This window comes from Anoplopoma fimbria, chromosome 15 (genome assembly GCF_027596085.1).
Source record: "Anoplopoma fimbria isolate UVic2021 breed Golden Eagle Sablefish chromosome 15, Afim_UVic_2022, whole genome shotgun sequence".
In the NCBI taxonomy this organism is placed as follows: domain Eukaryota; kingdom Metazoa; phylum Chordata; class Actinopteri; order Perciformes; family Anoplopomatidae; genus Anoplopoma; species Anoplopoma fimbria.
Window position 1 is genome coordinate 20,884,454 of NC_072463.1, and position 18,182 is coordinate 20,902,635.

General features: G+C 36.5%; 2 protein-coding genes across 2 annotated transcripts; one reads left to right on the plus strand and one right to left on the minus strand.

Annotated features, from left to right (window-relative positions):
- Positions 1–1,237: 1,237 nt before the first annotated feature.
- LOC129103024 (uncharacterized) lies at positions 1,238–13,214 on the minus strand. The gene is made up of 15 exons (XM_054613268.1): positions 13,124–13,214; positions 12,915–13,004; positions 12,643–12,786; positions 12,343–12,501; positions 12,167–12,248; positions 11,867–12,056; positions 11,579–11,722; positions 10,944–11,134; positions 10,718–10,850; positions 10,571–10,628; positions 10,341–10,482; positions 9,899–10,076; positions 9,452–9,794; positions 8,874–9,296; positions 1,238–1,330 (listed from the first exon to the last, which is right to left on the minus strand). Exons 1-15 carry the CDS (start codon positions 13,212–13,214, stop codon positions 1,242–1,244), a joined length of 2,457 nt encoding a protein of 818 aa, XP_054469243.1. The 3' UTR covers positions 1,238–1,241.
- A 1,976-nt stretch (positions 13,215–15,190) lies between these two features.
- LOC129103025 (photoreceptor outer segment membrane glycoprotein 2-like) lies at positions 15,191–17,945 on the plus strand. Its single transcript, XM_054613269.1, has 3 exons — positions 15,191–15,771; positions 16,439–16,685; positions 17,673–17,945. Exons 1-3 carry the CDS (start codon positions 15,191–15,193, stop codon positions 17,943–17,945), a joined length of 1,101 nt encoding a protein of 366 aa, XP_054469244.1.
- The last annotated feature ends 237 nt before the right edge of the window (positions 17,946–18,182 follow it).

The following is an 18,182-nucleotide window of genomic DNA, read 5'->3' on the forward strand; positions in this document are numbered from 1 at the left end:
AAGTCTTATTATTATTATTATTATTATTATTATTATTATATATTGTATGTTGAATGAAGTCAAAGAAGAGGTCATGGTATAGTATATAGAAAAATGTCTAAAGTATAACATGACATGAACATTTTAATAAAACTGGCCATAGAATAGGATGCTATAAAATATAATACTATACCATAATAATGTAATAAGGAAGTCATAGTATAGTATGCCATAAAAAACATTGTACTACAATATCCCATGTCAAAATGCAATAGGATAATATGTCAGAAATATATCATAACAATGTCATAGTAGAGTATGTCAACAAATAGATAATATAGTATGTCATTTAATGTCGAGAAATCTTATAGTATAGAATGTGATAAAAAAAAGTGATAGTCCTGCTAAGTATGTCATTTTTTTTATCTTATAGCATTTCATACAAATGTTTTAAAAAATGTCATTGTATACTATGAAATAAAAAAAGTGATAAAGTATATCATAAACATGTCTTAAATCAGGGATATAGTAAATGTACATGTGTAATGACAAGTAATGAAAATACATATCAGAAGGGTAAACAGTTAGTAAAACAATAAGTAAGTGTATTTTAATCAGGCAAGACTTCAATTTGAGTGAAAGAATTTATTACATGTGCATGCTAAGATGAATAATGAAGATTAGACTCCATTGTATTGAATCAAAGCGAGTAGCGATTCTGTGGTTGGATCAGGAATGTTCCCTCCTGGAGTCCTGATATTGTTGGTGCTGGTGAAGGGAGCCGCTGTTGATGAGGTGAGGAGATGAGGAGCAGGACTGGGCACTGGATATGATGGAGACCGGATGTGAATGGGGTCGAGAAGAGTCGCATCAGTTCGTACTGAAATTATAACTGAGAGCAGCAGAGAAGATATACATTTTTTTAATTTGACAGCAATGATGTGATTGGCTTAGAGAGATTGTTGTAGAATCTGATTGGTTAGTTTCAGAGTGAACGCCCATCTTCATGAAGCAGAAGAGAGAAAAGAGACAGAGAGAATAGATGAATGAGAGTGGAAAGACCTCCTGGCTGAACTTTCGCTTAGGTGATAAAGGACTGAATGCCGCGGCAGTAGGCCAAATTGTTGGTGGCCGGGGTAATTGGGGTCTGTGATTATCCTGTTTATCCTGTTTATCCTGATTATCCTTCTTCCTAGACCCATGTGTGTAGAAGTCCTCCACTGATGGCAACTCAGTGCCTGTGATGTGCTGAGCCATTTTCACTACCCTCCGTAGCTCCTCACGATTAACTTGGATGCAATTGCCATACCAGGCAGTGATGTAGCCGATCGGGATGCTCTTGACGTGGCACCTGTAGAAGTTGCAGAATATCCTGGAGTCAATGTTGAGCCTCCTCAGCCTGAGGAGGAAGAAGAGCAGTCTTGCTTTCCTGGCAATGTTGCGTGTTGTTGTTGTTGTTGTTGTCATAATAATATAGCACGTAATAAAAAAGAAAAATCGCAAAATATGTCATAGCCTAGTATGTCATAAAAGTCATAGTTCAGTAACTCGTCGTAAAGAAATGTTATGGGATAGTATGTCATAAAAGATTATTTTTCATCTCCACAATTACAGAGAGGCAGTCGAAGGCAATGGAAATCTTAGCTCTCAGGTTCCCTCCAACAGTGCTCATTAAAAATATATTCAAAAGAAAACACACATGTATAAATTGGAATCTGAGACATAAAGTAGTGAGATTTTAAAATAAAGGGATACGATATCTTGGGAGACAAACTTGCGATGGGAACAAATCAGCAACGACAAATTGGGCCAAGGGCGTAAGTTCCGCACTTCAAGTGTCCTTGATTCGATGAAGGCTTCGATGTCGATTATACACTTATAGTGTGGTGTGCAAAAAAAAATGCATATCAATTCTTGAGTTGTGGATAAAGCTCCTATTTTGTGAGGTCAAAATAACCTTTTACCAACAAAATCTAACCAGTTGATCCTTGAGTCAAAGTGGAAGTTTGTGGAAAATGTTAAGATTTTCTCTTGTGGCAATCCTTAGGAATCTCTTTCAGGAGAATGGGAGGGATGGACAGACGGACCACCCGAAAACATAGAATAGTATGCCATATAAGATGGCCCAAAACAAAATGTTCTTCAAATGTAATACAAAGTGGTAGTATAGTTTGCCAAAAAATGTCATAGTAAGGAATGTAAAAAAATATAATTAAAATGTCATAATTAAGTATGCCATATAGAAATGCTACATAAAGAAGTAGTATAGTATGCCATAAAAAGTAACAGTATAGTATGTCACGAAAATGTAACAGGATAGTATGTCAAACTAAATATCAAAGTATAGTATGTCACAAAAAGGTAATAGGGAAATATAATGTAACAGTATAGTATGACATAAAAATGTGATGCAAAAGTCATAGTATAATTTGGCAAAGAAATGTCATAAAAATGTAATTATAATGAAAATGTCATGTATAATATGCTATCAAATGTCGGCGTATAGTATGTCATTAAAAATGGGATAAAATGTCATAGTATAGTTTGTCATAAAAAGTTATTAAAAAGACATAGTATAGTATGCCTTAAAATTGTTAATGAAAAAGTCATAATAAAGAAGCAATAGAAATTGCCAAGAAAATGTCATTGTATAGTATGTAATAGAAAATTTGTAGTATACCATGACATTAAAAGTCGTTATGTCGTGAAAAATGTCATAAAAATGTCATTGTATTGTATGTCATAAAAGAACATGGTATAGTATGTCATTTAAAATATCATGAAAAAAATTGTAGTATACTATGCCATAAAAATGTAAAAGTATATTATGTCATAAAAGTCAAGAGTATAGTATGCCATAAAAAATTACCATGAAAATGCCATGGTATAATATGTCAGATGTCATAAAAATCTCATGAGCATGTCAGAAAGAAAGTCATATGACCTTCATCTTATGTTATACAAAGTCATCAAATAGCATTTCGAAAAAAGTAATTAACAAAAGTATAGTGTAAGGAAAAGGTAATTAAAGGTTGAGAATAGTATGCCATCAGCAGTTGTAAAAAGTCATAATATAGCATGTCAAAAAAAGTCATAGTATAGCATGTCGAAAAAAGTCATAATTTAGTATGTCCCAAAAAGGTCATAGTATAGCATGTCGAAAAAAGTAAAAAAAGTCATAGTATAGCATGTCGAAAAAAGTGTAAAAAAAGTCATAGTATAGCATGTCGGAAAAAAGTAAAAAAAAGTCATAGTATAGCATGTCGAAAAAAGTCATAATTTAGTATATCCCGAAATGAAAAGAAAAAAAAAGCCTTAGTATAGCATGTCGAAAAAATTCATAGTATACATAGCACAATAAGTATAATATGCTGAATGAAGTCAGAGAAAAGTATAAATGGAATATATGGAAAGAGGTCCAAAAATAGTATAGAATGTAGAAAAAAAAGAAATTGTATAATATGAGATGAAAAATATAATTAAAAAACCATAGTATACAATGCTTTAAAAAAAAGGGTAATGGTTTGATATGTAAAAATAGCTTTAGTATAGTTTGTCAAAAAAACCTCAAAGTATAGCATGTCAAAAAAGGTCATAGTATAGCATGTCGGAAAAAAGTCATTGAATATCATGTTGAAAAAAAGTCATAGTATAGCATGTCGAAAAAAGTAAAAAAAAGTCATAGTATAGCATGTCAAAAAAAGTTAGAATTTAGTAAGTCCCAAAAAGGTCATAGTATAGCATGTCGAAAAAAGTCATAATTTAGTAAGTCCCAAAAAGGTCATAGTATAGCATGTCGAAAAAAGTCATAATTTAGTATGTCCCAAAAAGGTCATAGTATAGCATGTCGAAAAAGTTAAAAAAGGTCATAGAATAGCATGTCGAAAATATTCATAGTATAGCATGTCGGAAAAAAGTCATAATTTAGTATATCCCGAAATGAAAAGAAAAAAAAAGTCATAGTATAGCATGTCGAAAAAAGTCATAATTTAGTATGTCCCAAAAAGAAAACAAAAAGGTCATAGTTTAGCATGTCAAAAAAAATAGAAAAAAAGTCATAGTATAGCATGTTGAAAAACGTAAAAAAAAAAGCCATAGGATAGCATGTAAAAAAATGTAATACAAAGAAAGTTATAGTATAGCATAAAAAAAGTTTAGTCATAATATAGCATGTCGGAAAAAAGTCATAGTATAGCATGTCGAAAATAGTCATAATATAGCATGTTGGAATAAATCATAATTTAGCATGTCGAAAAAAGTTAAAAAAAAGTCATAGTATAGCATGTCGAAAAAAGTTCAAAAAAAGTCATAGTATAGCATGTCGAAAAAATTCATAATTTAGTTTGTCCCAAAAAGAAAATAGCATGTCGAAAAAGTCAAAGAAAGTAGTATAGCATGTCAAAAAAAGTCATAAAATGTCCCAAAAAAGTCATAGTATACATGTCAAAAATAATATAGCATGTCTGAAAAAAGTCATAGAATATATAAATGGAAAATAGTCAAAAATAATATAGCATGTAGAAAAAATAATATGTCATAAATATAATTAAAAAACATAGTATAAATGCTTTAAAAAAAAAGTCATAATGGTTTGATATGTAAAAATAGCTTTAGTATAGTTTGTCAAAAAAACCTCAAAGTATAGCATGTCAAAAAAGGTCATAGTATAGCATGTCGGAAAAAAGTCATAGAATATCATGTTGAAAAAAAGTCAAAGTATAGCATGTCGAAAAAAGTAAAAAAAAGTCATAGTATAGCATGTCAAAAAAGTTAGAATTTAGTAAGTCCCAAAAAGTCAAAGTATAGCATGTCGAAAAAAGTCATAATTTAGTATGTCCCAAAAAGGTCATATTATAGCATGTCGAAAAAAGTTAAAAAAAAGTCATAGTATAGCATGTCGAAAAAAGTTAAAAAAAAGTCATAGTATAGCATGTCGAAAATATTCATAGTACAGCATGTCGGAAAAAAGTCATAATTTAGTATATCCCGAAATGTCTTAGTATAGCATGTCGGAAAAAGTCATAATTTAGTATGTCCCAAAAAAAGAAAAAAAAAGGTCATAGTATAGCATGTCGAAAAAGGTCATAATTTAGTATGTCCCAAAAAGAAAAAAAAAGTCATAGTTTAGCATGTTAGAAAAAAAGTCATAGTATAGCATGTTGAAAAACGTAAAAAAAAAAGCCATAGGATAGCATGTCAAAAAATGTAATACAAAGAAAGTTATAGTATAGCATGTCGGAAAAAGTCATAGTATAGCATGTCGAAAAAAGTCATAGTATAGCATGTTGAAAATAGTCATAATATAGCATGTCGGAATAAATCATAATTTAGCATGTCGAAAAAAGTTTAAAAGAAGTCATAGTATAGCATGTCGAAAAAAGTAAAAAAAGTCATAGTATAGCATGTCGAAAAAAGTCATAATTTAGTATAAAAAGCATAGTATAGCATGTCGAAAAATTTAATACAAAAAAGTCATAATAGCATGTAAAATAGCATAATATAGTGTCGGAAAAAAGTCATAGAATATCATGTTGAAAAAAAGTCAAAGTATAGCATGTCGAAAATAGTCATAATATAGCATGTCGGAAAAAAGTCATAGAATATCATGTTGAAAAAAAGTCAAAGTAAAGCATGTCGGAAAAAAGTCATAGTATAGTATGTCGAAAAAAGTTAAAAAAAGTAGACTACATCTGGCGGTTAAGATGGCGGGTGATCATCTGACAGCCGTCCAGAGTAAGATGAAGCGGTACTATGACCGCAGAACAGAGCCTCGAGTGTTCTGTCCTGGAGACCAGGTGTTGGCATTGCTGCCTATCCTTGGTTCGCCATTCCAGGCCAAGTTCACTGGACCGTACACCGTGGTCCGACAGGTCTCTGAACAGAACTATCTGGTTGATACTCCAGACCGTAAAAAGTCAACACAACTGTGTCATGTGAACTTGCTGAAAGCTTACTATGCCCGTATATCTGTGCCAGGAGCGGATGTGGTTCAGGAGGTTAAACCTGCTATGTTGACTACCGTAGCACACATGCTCCCGGCATTTGTTTTCCCTGACCGATCCCATTTAGCATTTTGCCTTTCCTCCCTTTGACATTAATATTGTTTAATTTCTTTGTTGCCGCAGCCTTGTTTACAGAGGCCACATACGTATGTTGGGCCTCTGTTTTAAGGGGGAGGGTGTTACGTCCCCCTGGTAACGTATACCATGGCGGTCAGGGAAGGTGTCCTTCCCCTGTGTGGTGGGGGAGGCGCTACTACTTGGGCCATTTGGCTCTTCCTTTTCTGCAGCAGGTGCAACTGATTGACCTGATTGGCCTGATTGGCCTATAAAAGGAGGAAGACATCCAGCCTGTGGGGCTCTCGCTGCTGGGTGACTGAAGCTGCTGCCAAACCTCATCGTCTTTATTTTGGTTTTGTTGTACATTCTCATTACACCAGTCCATAGCACATTACACATAGTTAAGCTGCCATCTACACTGATACTTAATTTCCTTGTTAGGGCCTATTTATTGTTAAATAAATATACCAAAAGCTTGTCACTGCGTGTCTCCCAATTTGTTATGCCATGCTTGAGCCATGTGGTCATAACAAATTGGGGGCTCGTCCGGGATAGGTTTTGCTAAGGTTTTTTTCATATCTTTCCAAGGCAAAGTCAAAGTATAGCATGTCAAAAAAGGTCATAGTATAGCATGTCGGAAAAAAGTCATTGAATATCATGTTGAAAAAAAGTCATAGTATAGTATGTCGAAAAAAGTAAAAAAAAGTCATAGTATAGCATGTCGAAAAAAGTCATAATTTAGTAAGTCCCAAAAAGGTCATAGTATAGCATGTCGAAAAAAAGTAAAAAAAAGTCATAGTATAGCATGTCAAAAAAAGTTATAGTATCCATAGCATAATAACTTATTATGCTATGGATACTATAACTTTCAGCATATTATACTTATTATTAATAAGTATAATATGCTGAATGAAGTCAGAGAAAAGTATAAATGGAATATATGGAAAGAGGTCCAAAAATAGTATAGTATGTAGAAAAAAAAGTAATTGTATAATATGAGATGAAAATATAATTTAAAAAACCATAGTATACAATGCTTTAAAAAAAGGGTAATGGTTTGATATGTAAAAATAGCTTTAGTATAGTTTGTCAAAAAAAACGTCATAGAAAAAGTCATAGCATATCATGCCATAAAAAAAGTCATGGTATAGTATGCCATAATATAGTATGTCGAAAAAACAAAAAAATACATAATATAATTTGTAAATTAATGCCATAATAAAGCATGTCAAAAAAGGTAGTAAAAAAGTTACAGTATAGTATGCCATAAAGAAGTAAAGGAATAGTATGACATCAAAATGCCATACTATAGTATGTGATTAAAAAGTCATAGTATACTATGCCATACAAAAGGCTTAAAAAAAATGTCACTGTATGGAAAGCCATAAAAATGTCATAGTATAGTGTACCAAAACAAATACAATAAAAAATATGCATAGTATAGTATACCATAAAAAAAGCAATACAATAGTATGTCATCTACTCAACTATCTCCATGACCTGGAAAATATTAAAATATTCTATTTTAGGACCCAAAATCTGGAAAAGTACAAGAATATGAATTTGACGTGTTGGAGACAATTTGGCTCATTGGAGGCAAATCATTTCCATAGGTATTTTTTTGTTGGAGTTATTGGCAGATGCAAGACAGTTGGACTCAGTCAGATACTACTGGAATATAGCCTATTCCAAATACAAATTTATTTACAAAAAATAATAAAATGTCATAAAAAGTTGAAGTATAGCATGGCATAAAAATGCCATTATAAATTGTAACGAAAAAGTCTGTTTACTAAACAATAAAAATATCATTAAAACTTGCAGAGTTTAGTAAGCCTTAAAGAGTCATAGTGGTAGTATGCCATACATTTTAATAATAAGTGTAATATGTACAAAAAAAATGCATTTTATAGTATGCCATGAAAAAAAGCCATAGTATGTCACAAAAATGAAGGGCATAGTGTATCATAAATAAGTCATGGCATATAGTGTATGCTATAAAAATGCAACATTTTTACAAAATATTTTTATGGCATACTAGACGATGACATTTTTTTTTTCATACTATTCTATACTTTTTTTATGGATGAGGTACTGTAAAACCATCCAATCGCTGCTGAATGTTCCAAAATATGAATCATTGCTACTACTGCTTAACCAGAAGAACAAATACTATTGGCAAAATGGGCTGGGCATAATAAGGTGAATAAAAAAGGTCATAAAAGGTCATAAAAAAAAGTGATAGGATAATGGCACAAAAAAAATCATAAACATTCCATACTATATTCCATCAAAATAAAGTCATAGTATTGTATGGCCAAAAAAAATCTATATATTTTTTTAAGTATATGTTATAGAAAAGTCATAGTATGCCACAAAAATGTCAAACATTTCATAGCATCTGATAAAAAGTCATAGTGTAGTAGGCTACCATAAAATATCATAAAAATGTCATAATAGTATGCCACAATAACATGTTTTGGCAATATAGTATGTCATAAAAAACTGCTTCGAAAAAGTCTTACAGTTTGCAATAAAAATGTTGTAAAAAAAGTAGTAGTATAGTATGGCACAGAAAAAGTCATTGTGTATGCCATACAAATTTTAAAAAATGTAACTGTATAGTATGCCATTTCATAAAGTTGTTATTTTAAAAAAGTTATGATAAAGAAAAAAGTAATAGAATATTATTTTGTACAAATAATCATAACATAGTAAGCAATAAAAGTGTCATAGGACGGAAGGACGGAAGGACGTAGGGACAACCTAAAAACATCTTGCCTGGACCACGGCTGTCCCTGGCGCGGAGGCATAAAAACATCACAAACGCTTCACCTGATGTGATAGCTGCTCCTGGCTCTGCAGCAGGTAGAAGGCCTGTGGAAGCTCTGCGGGTCTCCAGGTCTTGTTCCCACCATCTACCCATTTTGCAATGGCCGAGCCCGGTGGAGGTGCTTCGAACACAGGGTTTGTCCATCGTTAAATGGGCTTTGAGGGAGTTTTCATTGGTGGTGTCAGACGGAGCAGAGGTGGGTATGATGTTGCAGGATAGGCTTGTTGTCAGAGAGCAACCAGAGATCTGAAGCTGTGTGGGGAAAATGGAGCTACACACTGTGGTGAGAAGGGATATGTCCTGCTGACCAGTCCTGATGCAGTTTGATTGTTCTTCTTGGTTGAGTGACAATGCAGAGCTCCACAGATCAGTGACATCTGGGGGACTGTGAATGATTTCTTCTCGTTTACAGCAGGCCATTTTCTCTGCAGATAAAAGTTCATGCGGTGATGTGAACATTCAGTAAACCACAATTCAGCGTGATATAATAAGGGTTTATAAATAGTTGAAGTTTTCTTTTTATCTTATGACTGCCTATCATTGTGAATGGTATACAAATAAAATCAAACACAAAGCTTACCCTCTGCAGAAAGCACCAGCTGTACCACAATGTCCTTGTTCAAGTTGCTAACAAAAATAGAGTCTGTGGCTCCATCTAGTGTCATTGTCTGCTCAGGGCAATCTTTCAGGGCATCAACTGAGGAAGGGTTTCTGCTCTCTTCTTCTACCTCCTCCTCCTCTTCCCCACTTTGGTTCTCTCCATCAGTGAGGAGAGAGGAGATCCTCTGCAGAGTCAATGTACTTTCATAGACATAAGTATGGTCCTGTCTCAACAGAGGCAAGCAGGAGGCTGAGACGAAGGAGGAGACAGACTCAGATCTCAGATCCCCAGAAGAAGAAATGTGCCCTGGTGACTTCGGTTGCTGCTAGGACAAGAGAAGATGTAAATGGCAAGGATCATTATTCCTCAAAATCAATTATCTATTCTTTTGTGGTTATTTTTCACAGGGACACTGACAGTGCATACATTATGGACGGGCTTTTCCTTTTCTGGTTCATCTGTATGTGCCGTTTGCTCTGATTCTTCTGCCCTGTCCATTGGGGAGGGGCTGGGCGTGAGTTGACGGAGAGCCTGGGTTGACAGAAACATATCTCTGCTGTTCGATTTTCTCGCTTTGTGCTCCGGCCACACCAACACCACCTCACTGGAATAAAAAACACAGAGAAATTATATGTTGAGTTATTTGGGATGCTGAACATATTTTAACATAATTCAATCTCTATTGTAGGTGCTTTGTGTATAGGTATGCATGTGTGGATGTATGCTATCTGATTTCTTCCATGTACCAAATGTTGTAGTGTATAATGTGTTTATGTGATGCTCTGTACAGACTGAGGAAATACATTTTCATGGAAAAGGACCATTAAGACTCTATCTGTTATCCACATGCCATCTACAAACACAGTACCTTATCTTAGAATCTGGCTTTCTCGCTTCTGTCACAGCCTTTCTGACTAGTTGGACCAGTTCCTCTGGCGACACTGCATTGACTCTCTGAGCCTGATACAGTTTGGCAGACAGCGGGCAGGGTGGTCCTCCTGCTGACGGGTCTTATACAATGAAATCTCATGGTTAGATACAACACACTTTAATTTGTTCTTATACCATTTAATATCCTATTCAATTAATCTGCTTTACCTTTCATCATCAGTGGCAACTGTGGCCTTGTAGTCCAATTTTCAATGTCTCCTTCATCCTGACATGTTTTTAGGGGAAAGAATGTCATTTCACGGCTGGATATCTTTGGTGTATATGTTTTTGCTGCATTACAAGACATTCACTTACATTGTATCCTGCAGAGATGCACTGTAAAGCCTCACACAGACCAGATCCATTACAAGCCTGGAGAAAGTACATGACCATGTTGTCACTTTTTGCGTGGCTTCTCTTCAGCAGAGCCAAGGATTCAGATACATAACTGGAGACCAAAGACATCATCAACGAAACACAATTAAACAATTATTGATGATTAAACACATGACAAGCCAGTCATTAGTGTACCACAGTGTACCTGTTTTGAAGTAGCACATCTGCACAGAGCTTAGCATCCTCAACGCTCTCTATTGCAGGTCTGGTCCAGTGGAGGTACCTTAACGCTAACTGAGGCTGCTTCCTTGATAGCAAACAGTGGATGATGCAGCGATGCTGCCAGGAGAGACAGGGAGCAGCAGCCCTGGGGCTCAGCAATAACTCCATGGAGGCCTGGGTAGGATATGACATGACAAAGAGCAGCATTCAAGTTTTTTTTGACTGACATTTAAAATGTTTCATAACATCTATGATTTTTTTTCCATCTGTTATTCTACTTCTTGTTGTTATCAAGAAATAAACTATTTGCAATTGTTTTATCATTCATGAAAGCATCTCTTTTTCAAAAGAGAAGTAAACTGTAAATTCATTACTGATTGGCAGTGGAGCGTTATTACATTGATCATACGCGCTACTCCAGTGGCCCATTAGTGTCACCTGCAGACCTTTATGGCTGCTGAATCAAGGAAAATAATGTAATCAACAGGATGGTTGACTGGTTCTTGAGTCGCACTCGTATCACAGTCAGTTTGCACGTGCTGATTTTAAAGACTTCATCAAAATCAGCAGCAGTCACTCACTTATTGTATAAAACACATTTTGCTTATGGTTATTTACCTTGATGTGTCCATGATCAAGCATCCAGAAGGCCCTGATTTGGTGGGAAAAGCTGGAAGAAATAGTGAAAGCGTGGCAGAAAGATTGGTGGAGGTCGTCTTTGCACTGCAGGAAGTTCGCCATATCCAGGACAAAGTACATGAGCTGTGATACATAAGGTTAAGAAGTAATAACCTGAATCACATATACAGTATTTATCTATAATAAAGTAGAACAGAGCACCACAGAAGAAAAAGGGATGCACAGTGTTTTCCATAGAATTTGCTTATATTGTATTTTGATGGATACAATGGCTTGAACTGACGTGTTGTCAATATGAGGCACCAACACAAGCTTTAGCAGGGCCTGCAGATTAGGAGGAGGATAGCACTGGTCTGTGCCATCTTCAGAAGTCCAAATGCACCCATGTTGTCTTTCCAGCTGAGTCAGCATACCCTGTATCAAGGACCTGAATCTTTCCGATTGTCCCTCGGCCCAACTAGTCAAATGCAAGAAAACAGGAAAAACCGAGAAGAAATAAAAAGAGAAACTTCATCAGAAGGAAAATAAACACGTAATTCGTCCATCAAGTCAAATCATCCGAGTTACCCAGGTGTCTTGAGACAAGCTTTCCGATGGCTGTGATCCATTTCCTTCCACATCTGAGAGATGTGTTTCACCTCATTAGCTTCTGACAGCAACAGGAGAGAACAAAGAAACAATTTAGAGGTGTCATGACAGCTCATCACATCAATATAATGTACCCTGTGTGATTATATCTGTACCAGGGTACTTGGGCAGAAGTCCCATAATGCCCCACCACTGAACCAGCCGCCCTAGCCAGATGTGTTGCTTTAGGGCCTTGTGCTCTCGGTTCCAGCAGCCACGTCTGATGTCTGAGTAGTCGAATGTATTCCTGCAGACCACGCATGGGACCCCCATTCCTAAAAAACAAACATAAAAACGAATTGGATTTTTGACAATTTGTAGTTGACATGTCAAACAGTTAGGACAACAACTGCCTTGACAAATATCAACCCAACCATCATGCAATTCCAGCTGTATGCTGTATTCCTTATGTGTACCGTGCCAGAAGTGGGCTGAACCAAGCTGCCTTCTTGCCCACTGGGCGAGAGTGAGCAAGTTCCTCAGTCTCTGGAGCAGCATGTGCACCCTGGTGAAAGAGCTACGGTCCAGGTACATCCACAGGCCCTGGCAACGGCTGAAACCTGGGAGAAGACACAATTTATTTATATATATCTTAATATATCTATATAGATATATAAAAATGTAAGAAAACGATCCCAAGCTTTGCAACTCAAACATTTACACGATTGATTTAGGAACATGTTCTTACACAGTGTTAATAACTCCTTTTTGGCAAACTCTGATGCCCTCTGTACCCAGCAGCTGAAAGTCGGTAGGATTTCCTCCACATCAGCCTCCCCTGCAGGAATGTATTATGGGAGATGAAATGTTAATGAAACACACTGAAATAATTAAAGAAGGTTTTGCAAATATTGTACAGAATACTAATTTGATGGTAGTAAAATGCTTCTAATGTACCTTCAGCTGTAAAATCCCGCAGCCAGTGTATGATGGCTTTTATGTTGTTGCTGGCTAACGCCTCTGACCACTGGCCCTCTGTATCCAGCATGATGCCCTAAAAAGGAAGTTCACATGATGGCATCAAGGGACCATTACTGAAAAAAATGCTGGTTTATCATAGCAAAAGACACAAAAGATTATTCATGAAAACATCCTTAGTACTGTAGGTGTTTTAAGCATAACTCATATAATGTTCTTATGTGCTTAAATAGCTTGTGCACTTAAGCCTGGAAAATCTGTCTTCGACATTTTTCCATATTGTGCAAGAACAGATTGTGAATGTGGAAGTCATTATTTTGAGAAGCCTCCATAGAGAAAATTGTAAAGATTTGTTGAATTCTCAATACTTACTTTGTTTGGATTTCCAGTAGCTCTGTTGAGCTTCACTCTCGGACCACACAGCGGTCAGTCCTGTGCGTTCTGTCTGCCTTGTGGATTAGGTGACTGGCCCGGTGGCTACGGTAATGTTCTCCTCTTACACAAGCTACTTTGGTGCATGTTAATCCACTAATCTCACTCTCAGTTAACATTTCATTGGCTGATTTGCAGTCTGGCTGTGAGTGTGTATTAATGTGTGCAAGTGTGTGTTAAAATTAAAATTTGAAACAGAATAGCTAAGACCAAGAAGGATGATAGGATAGCAGTAGGTGAAAATGATCTTCTTAAATGACAGAGGGAGGAAAAGTACTCTGCTCTCTACAGCTTGAATCTTTCAGGCATTAGGCTCTTTAGGCCACACCTCCGTCAATCTAATAGCAAGTTTTTTTCTCAGCATTTTCTATCCCTAAGGCTACACCTGCTATGACATCACTTGTTGTGGACACAAAACACACCAAACTGGAAGGAAGAGCTGCAACGATAATTTGCATAATCAAATTAATTAAACATCTCAAGATATCAACTGGAGCTGTGAAAAAATATAGCGGTCATTTTTCTGACATTTTACAGACAAAACAATTAACCAAGAAAATTATCTGCGGATTCCTTAAAAATGAAAATAATTGTTTTCTGCATCAGTATAGAAGTACAGTAGCAGTTTTCCTTCAGTAATCATGTCAGTGCTTATACAACCTTTGTTTACCCTTTATGACCTTTTATTTACTTCTTAAGATTATGTGTCTGGGGGCAGCACATGTTGAAATATTGTTACTCGAAAAATATATATATATTTTTTTCTGTGCACATAAATTAATAGAATGTCAAGATGGATGTCTACTCTTTTTTCCTACTACTATAAATTCACCATTACTTTCACAGTGCTGGGATAGTCAGATTTGCGGAGGTGGCAGAAGGTGTGTTCAAATCCCTCTCGGACCCAGAGGGCTGATTAATGATTAAGGCGGATTAGGAGGAGGTTCAGGACTTTGCTACTAGTCTCACTGATGCTGCGTGGCTGCCCTCATACTATCTGTGTCACTACAACCACTCGCCTCTCTCAGGAATAAATCTGAGGATGTCTGAAGGAAAACAAACAGAGAATGAGAAGAGAATAATGCCAGATGTTCAGGGGGAATGCTGTCCTAAATAACTAAGGTACAGTGGACTTCTTGGATTCTGTTTTGTTATGTCAGGTATTTCTTAGATTTTATTTTTAGGAGCTTTGTCCAGAGAGACACGGCAGGACAACTGGACTTAAGAGAAAATGTTTTTTTTAAACCAAATTACAGATTGTTGAACATTTCTGTTAGTCTCAAGTAGATTTATTTTAGTTTGAGTACAACTGATCAAATGTCACAGTGTTTTTCATTCAAAGAAATTGTTTTGTCGTGTGAGAATATATATATATTTTGACTACTCTTACAGATCTGCTGCATCTATAGAATAACCATAATGAAGCGTCAACAAGATTTTGATCATGACTACGAGGCTAAGCTGCTTATGAGAAGACCTTCAGAGAACCGTACAACCAATCCCCTTGGTCCCCCACACACCCTGGAGGATAACCAGTTCCTCTCCCCTGCTCTACCTGTGCCCCACCAGTAATCCCCCTTAGACTTAGAGGAAAACTTACAGGAGATAAACACAATGGCGGTCCTGAGACTGAAGTTAACCAAGAACAAGAGAGACAAGCTGGCTCAGGTGCTGTGGATCCTGAACTGGATCTCAGTGTTGACCGGGATCCTCCTGTTCAGCCTGGGGCTCTTCCTTAAGGTGGAGATCAACAAGCGAGGAGAGCTGATGGCTGAGAGGGACATCCAGTACGTGCCCAACATGCTGATTGCTGTCGGCCTCATCGCCTGTGCCATAAACTTTCTGGGAGGGAAGATCTGCTACGACTGCGTGGACACCACCAAGTTCTTGCGCTGGAAGCTGATCATGCTGCCCTACATAGTATGCACCTTCTTCTTCACCTTCTGCGTCCTGGTAGGAGCTCTGATGTGTTACAGCATGCATGGGGAGCTAGAGGAGTCTCTGAACCTGGGGCTGACGGAGGCCATCAGGTTCTATAAGGACACAGACACACCAGGGCGATGCTTCCTGAAGCGAACGGTGGACATGCTGCAGATAGAGTTCCACTGCTGTGGGAACAACGGCTATAAAGACTGGTTTCAAATACAGTGGATCAGCAACCGTTACCTGGATATGTCCAAAAAGGAGGTGGTGGAGTAAGTGTAAAAACTACAGAATGAGGACACTGATTTAAGATTAAATTCACACTTTAGATGAGTTAAAAAAGGACAGAATACACAAAACCCTCCCAATAATATCTCAAAATATGTGTCGGTATAACTTGTTAATCCTTATAACTATAAGTTATAACATATTGTAATATAATTAAACCATAACATATTATTGAATAATAATTGTCACGATAAAAGCGTTAAGTTCAAACTTTCTGTTTTGATGCAGACTAAAGTGAAGCAGGTGCAACTTTTGGTGGAGATAAAAACCTCACCACTAATATGTTTAAAGATCCATGTGTATTATGTCCTAACATTAGCTAGTTAACTGAAATACCAAGGCCGGAAACACTGACAAGATTATTGTCGTAGTGACCCACTGTACACACTAAAACCATCATTTGTGACTATTACTTTATCTATTTTTAATAATCTTAAACAAAAAAGAAATATATTTGGGATGAGTGAATGTTATAAGATACATCACTGCTCTTCTAAAAAGTCAGATAACCTCTTTTCAGCAAAAAGAAAAACAACATATCCCCTCCCAAGTAAAAATTTGGAATCAATGATACTCTCAAGTCCAATCTTTGATACACTGATGCATAAAAAGTGTAAAGACAGACCCTGAGCTTCTTTTTCCTGTTTCCAGCCGATTAAGAAGTAACGTAGAAGGGAAGTACCTGATGGACGGAGTCCCCTTCAGCTGCTGCAATATCAATTCCCCTCGGCCCTGCATCCAGCAGCAGATCACCAACAACTCTGCTCACTTCAACTACGAGCACCAGACGGAGGAGCTGAACCTGTGGAAGAAAGGGTGTCGTCAGGCGCTGCTGGAGTACTACACCCATATAGTGCAGTCCATTGGCCTCACGGTCCTCATCACCTGGCTGTTTGAGGTGAGGAGATAGGTTGATAACATATTGCCCTATTGGTGTAGTTAAAGGGGATTCCACTTATTGTAGATTACATTTCAAGGTCTGTTTCAGGTCCTCTTGTGGGGTAACTTTAACGTTACTGCTGCATATGTGAAAAGTCGTAGGCCAACGTTAGCTTATAAAGCATTGTTACAAGTTTGGATATAAAACACATTTGGGTTGTGTTGAGTTTGAAAAAGTCAGACTTCTGTAGCCTGCTCGTTAGCTTAATGCTACGTTTATGCATCGTGTCCCAACTAGAACACCTGAGTCTCCAATTTCAAACTGCAGTTGAGTTGCATTGTGGGTAATAAACGCGCCAGGTGTCAGACAAGGAAGAAGATTACATAGTATTTGGTGTAAAAAAAAAAAGCCATCACTTGATATGCTGCATCCATTGTGTTTTTAGCTGCCATACTATGACTTTATTTGTCATTTTTATAGCATACGTTGCAAATGCTCTATGACGTTTTTTGTCATATACTTGACTTTTTATGACATGTTTTAGAATATATGATACTATGACTTGTTTTATGATTTTTTTATGGCTTAGAATAGTATAACTCTTTTTACGGCTTACTGTACTTTTACCCTTTTCCTGGCATAACATATTTTGAAAGTTTTATAATACATACTTTACTATGACTTATTTTATGACACAATATACTAGGACATTTTTTTTATAAAATAGAATGACTTTTTGTGACATGCTATCATATGAAGTTTTAATGACACTTTTAAGACATACTGTAGTGTGAAACTTTTGTACGTATTACTTGAAGTAGACTCATATTGTCCTTTACTTAGTTACCTATCAGGGTGAAGTTCATAAGTACAAATAAGACACAAAATTACAGCGAACCATATAGAGGAAACAACCAAACTAGTTCTGTGATCTATATTAACACGATTTGTGTCCACATTTTGTGTGATGTTGTCAATAAAATGTATTTGTGTGTCTTGTTTTAGCTGTCGGTGTTGACAGGTGTTCGTTACCTCCAGACTTCTCTGGAAAATGGGCTGAGACAGGGCGACCTCAACTCTGAGTCTGACGGCTGGCTGCTAGAAAATAGCTTTATGGAAACAGCCCGCATGAACCTGAACATCATAAAGTGCCTCGGCAAGGGCAACCAGATAGACACGGCCGACAATGGAGACCCCAACATTAATGTTCCCTCCACCTCTAAAGCCCACTATGGGCCAGACAATGTGCCCCCACAGGAAATACCTGAGGCCAGTTGACCTCTCATGCCTCAGTGAACAGCATCCATGAAAGCCTAAGTTAAGGCCTTTTCCCAGTTACTTGAAAAGAGTTGTTCATTACTTGTTTTTTATCCATAGGAGTCAAGAATAACAACAAAAAAATACCTATACAAAGGTGTTTGTGTGTATGGAAACTTAGATATATTGTGGAAAATATCACACAATATATAATACATTCCCTAGTATGATGGGGAGGACCTTTTCCAAAATGAAGAT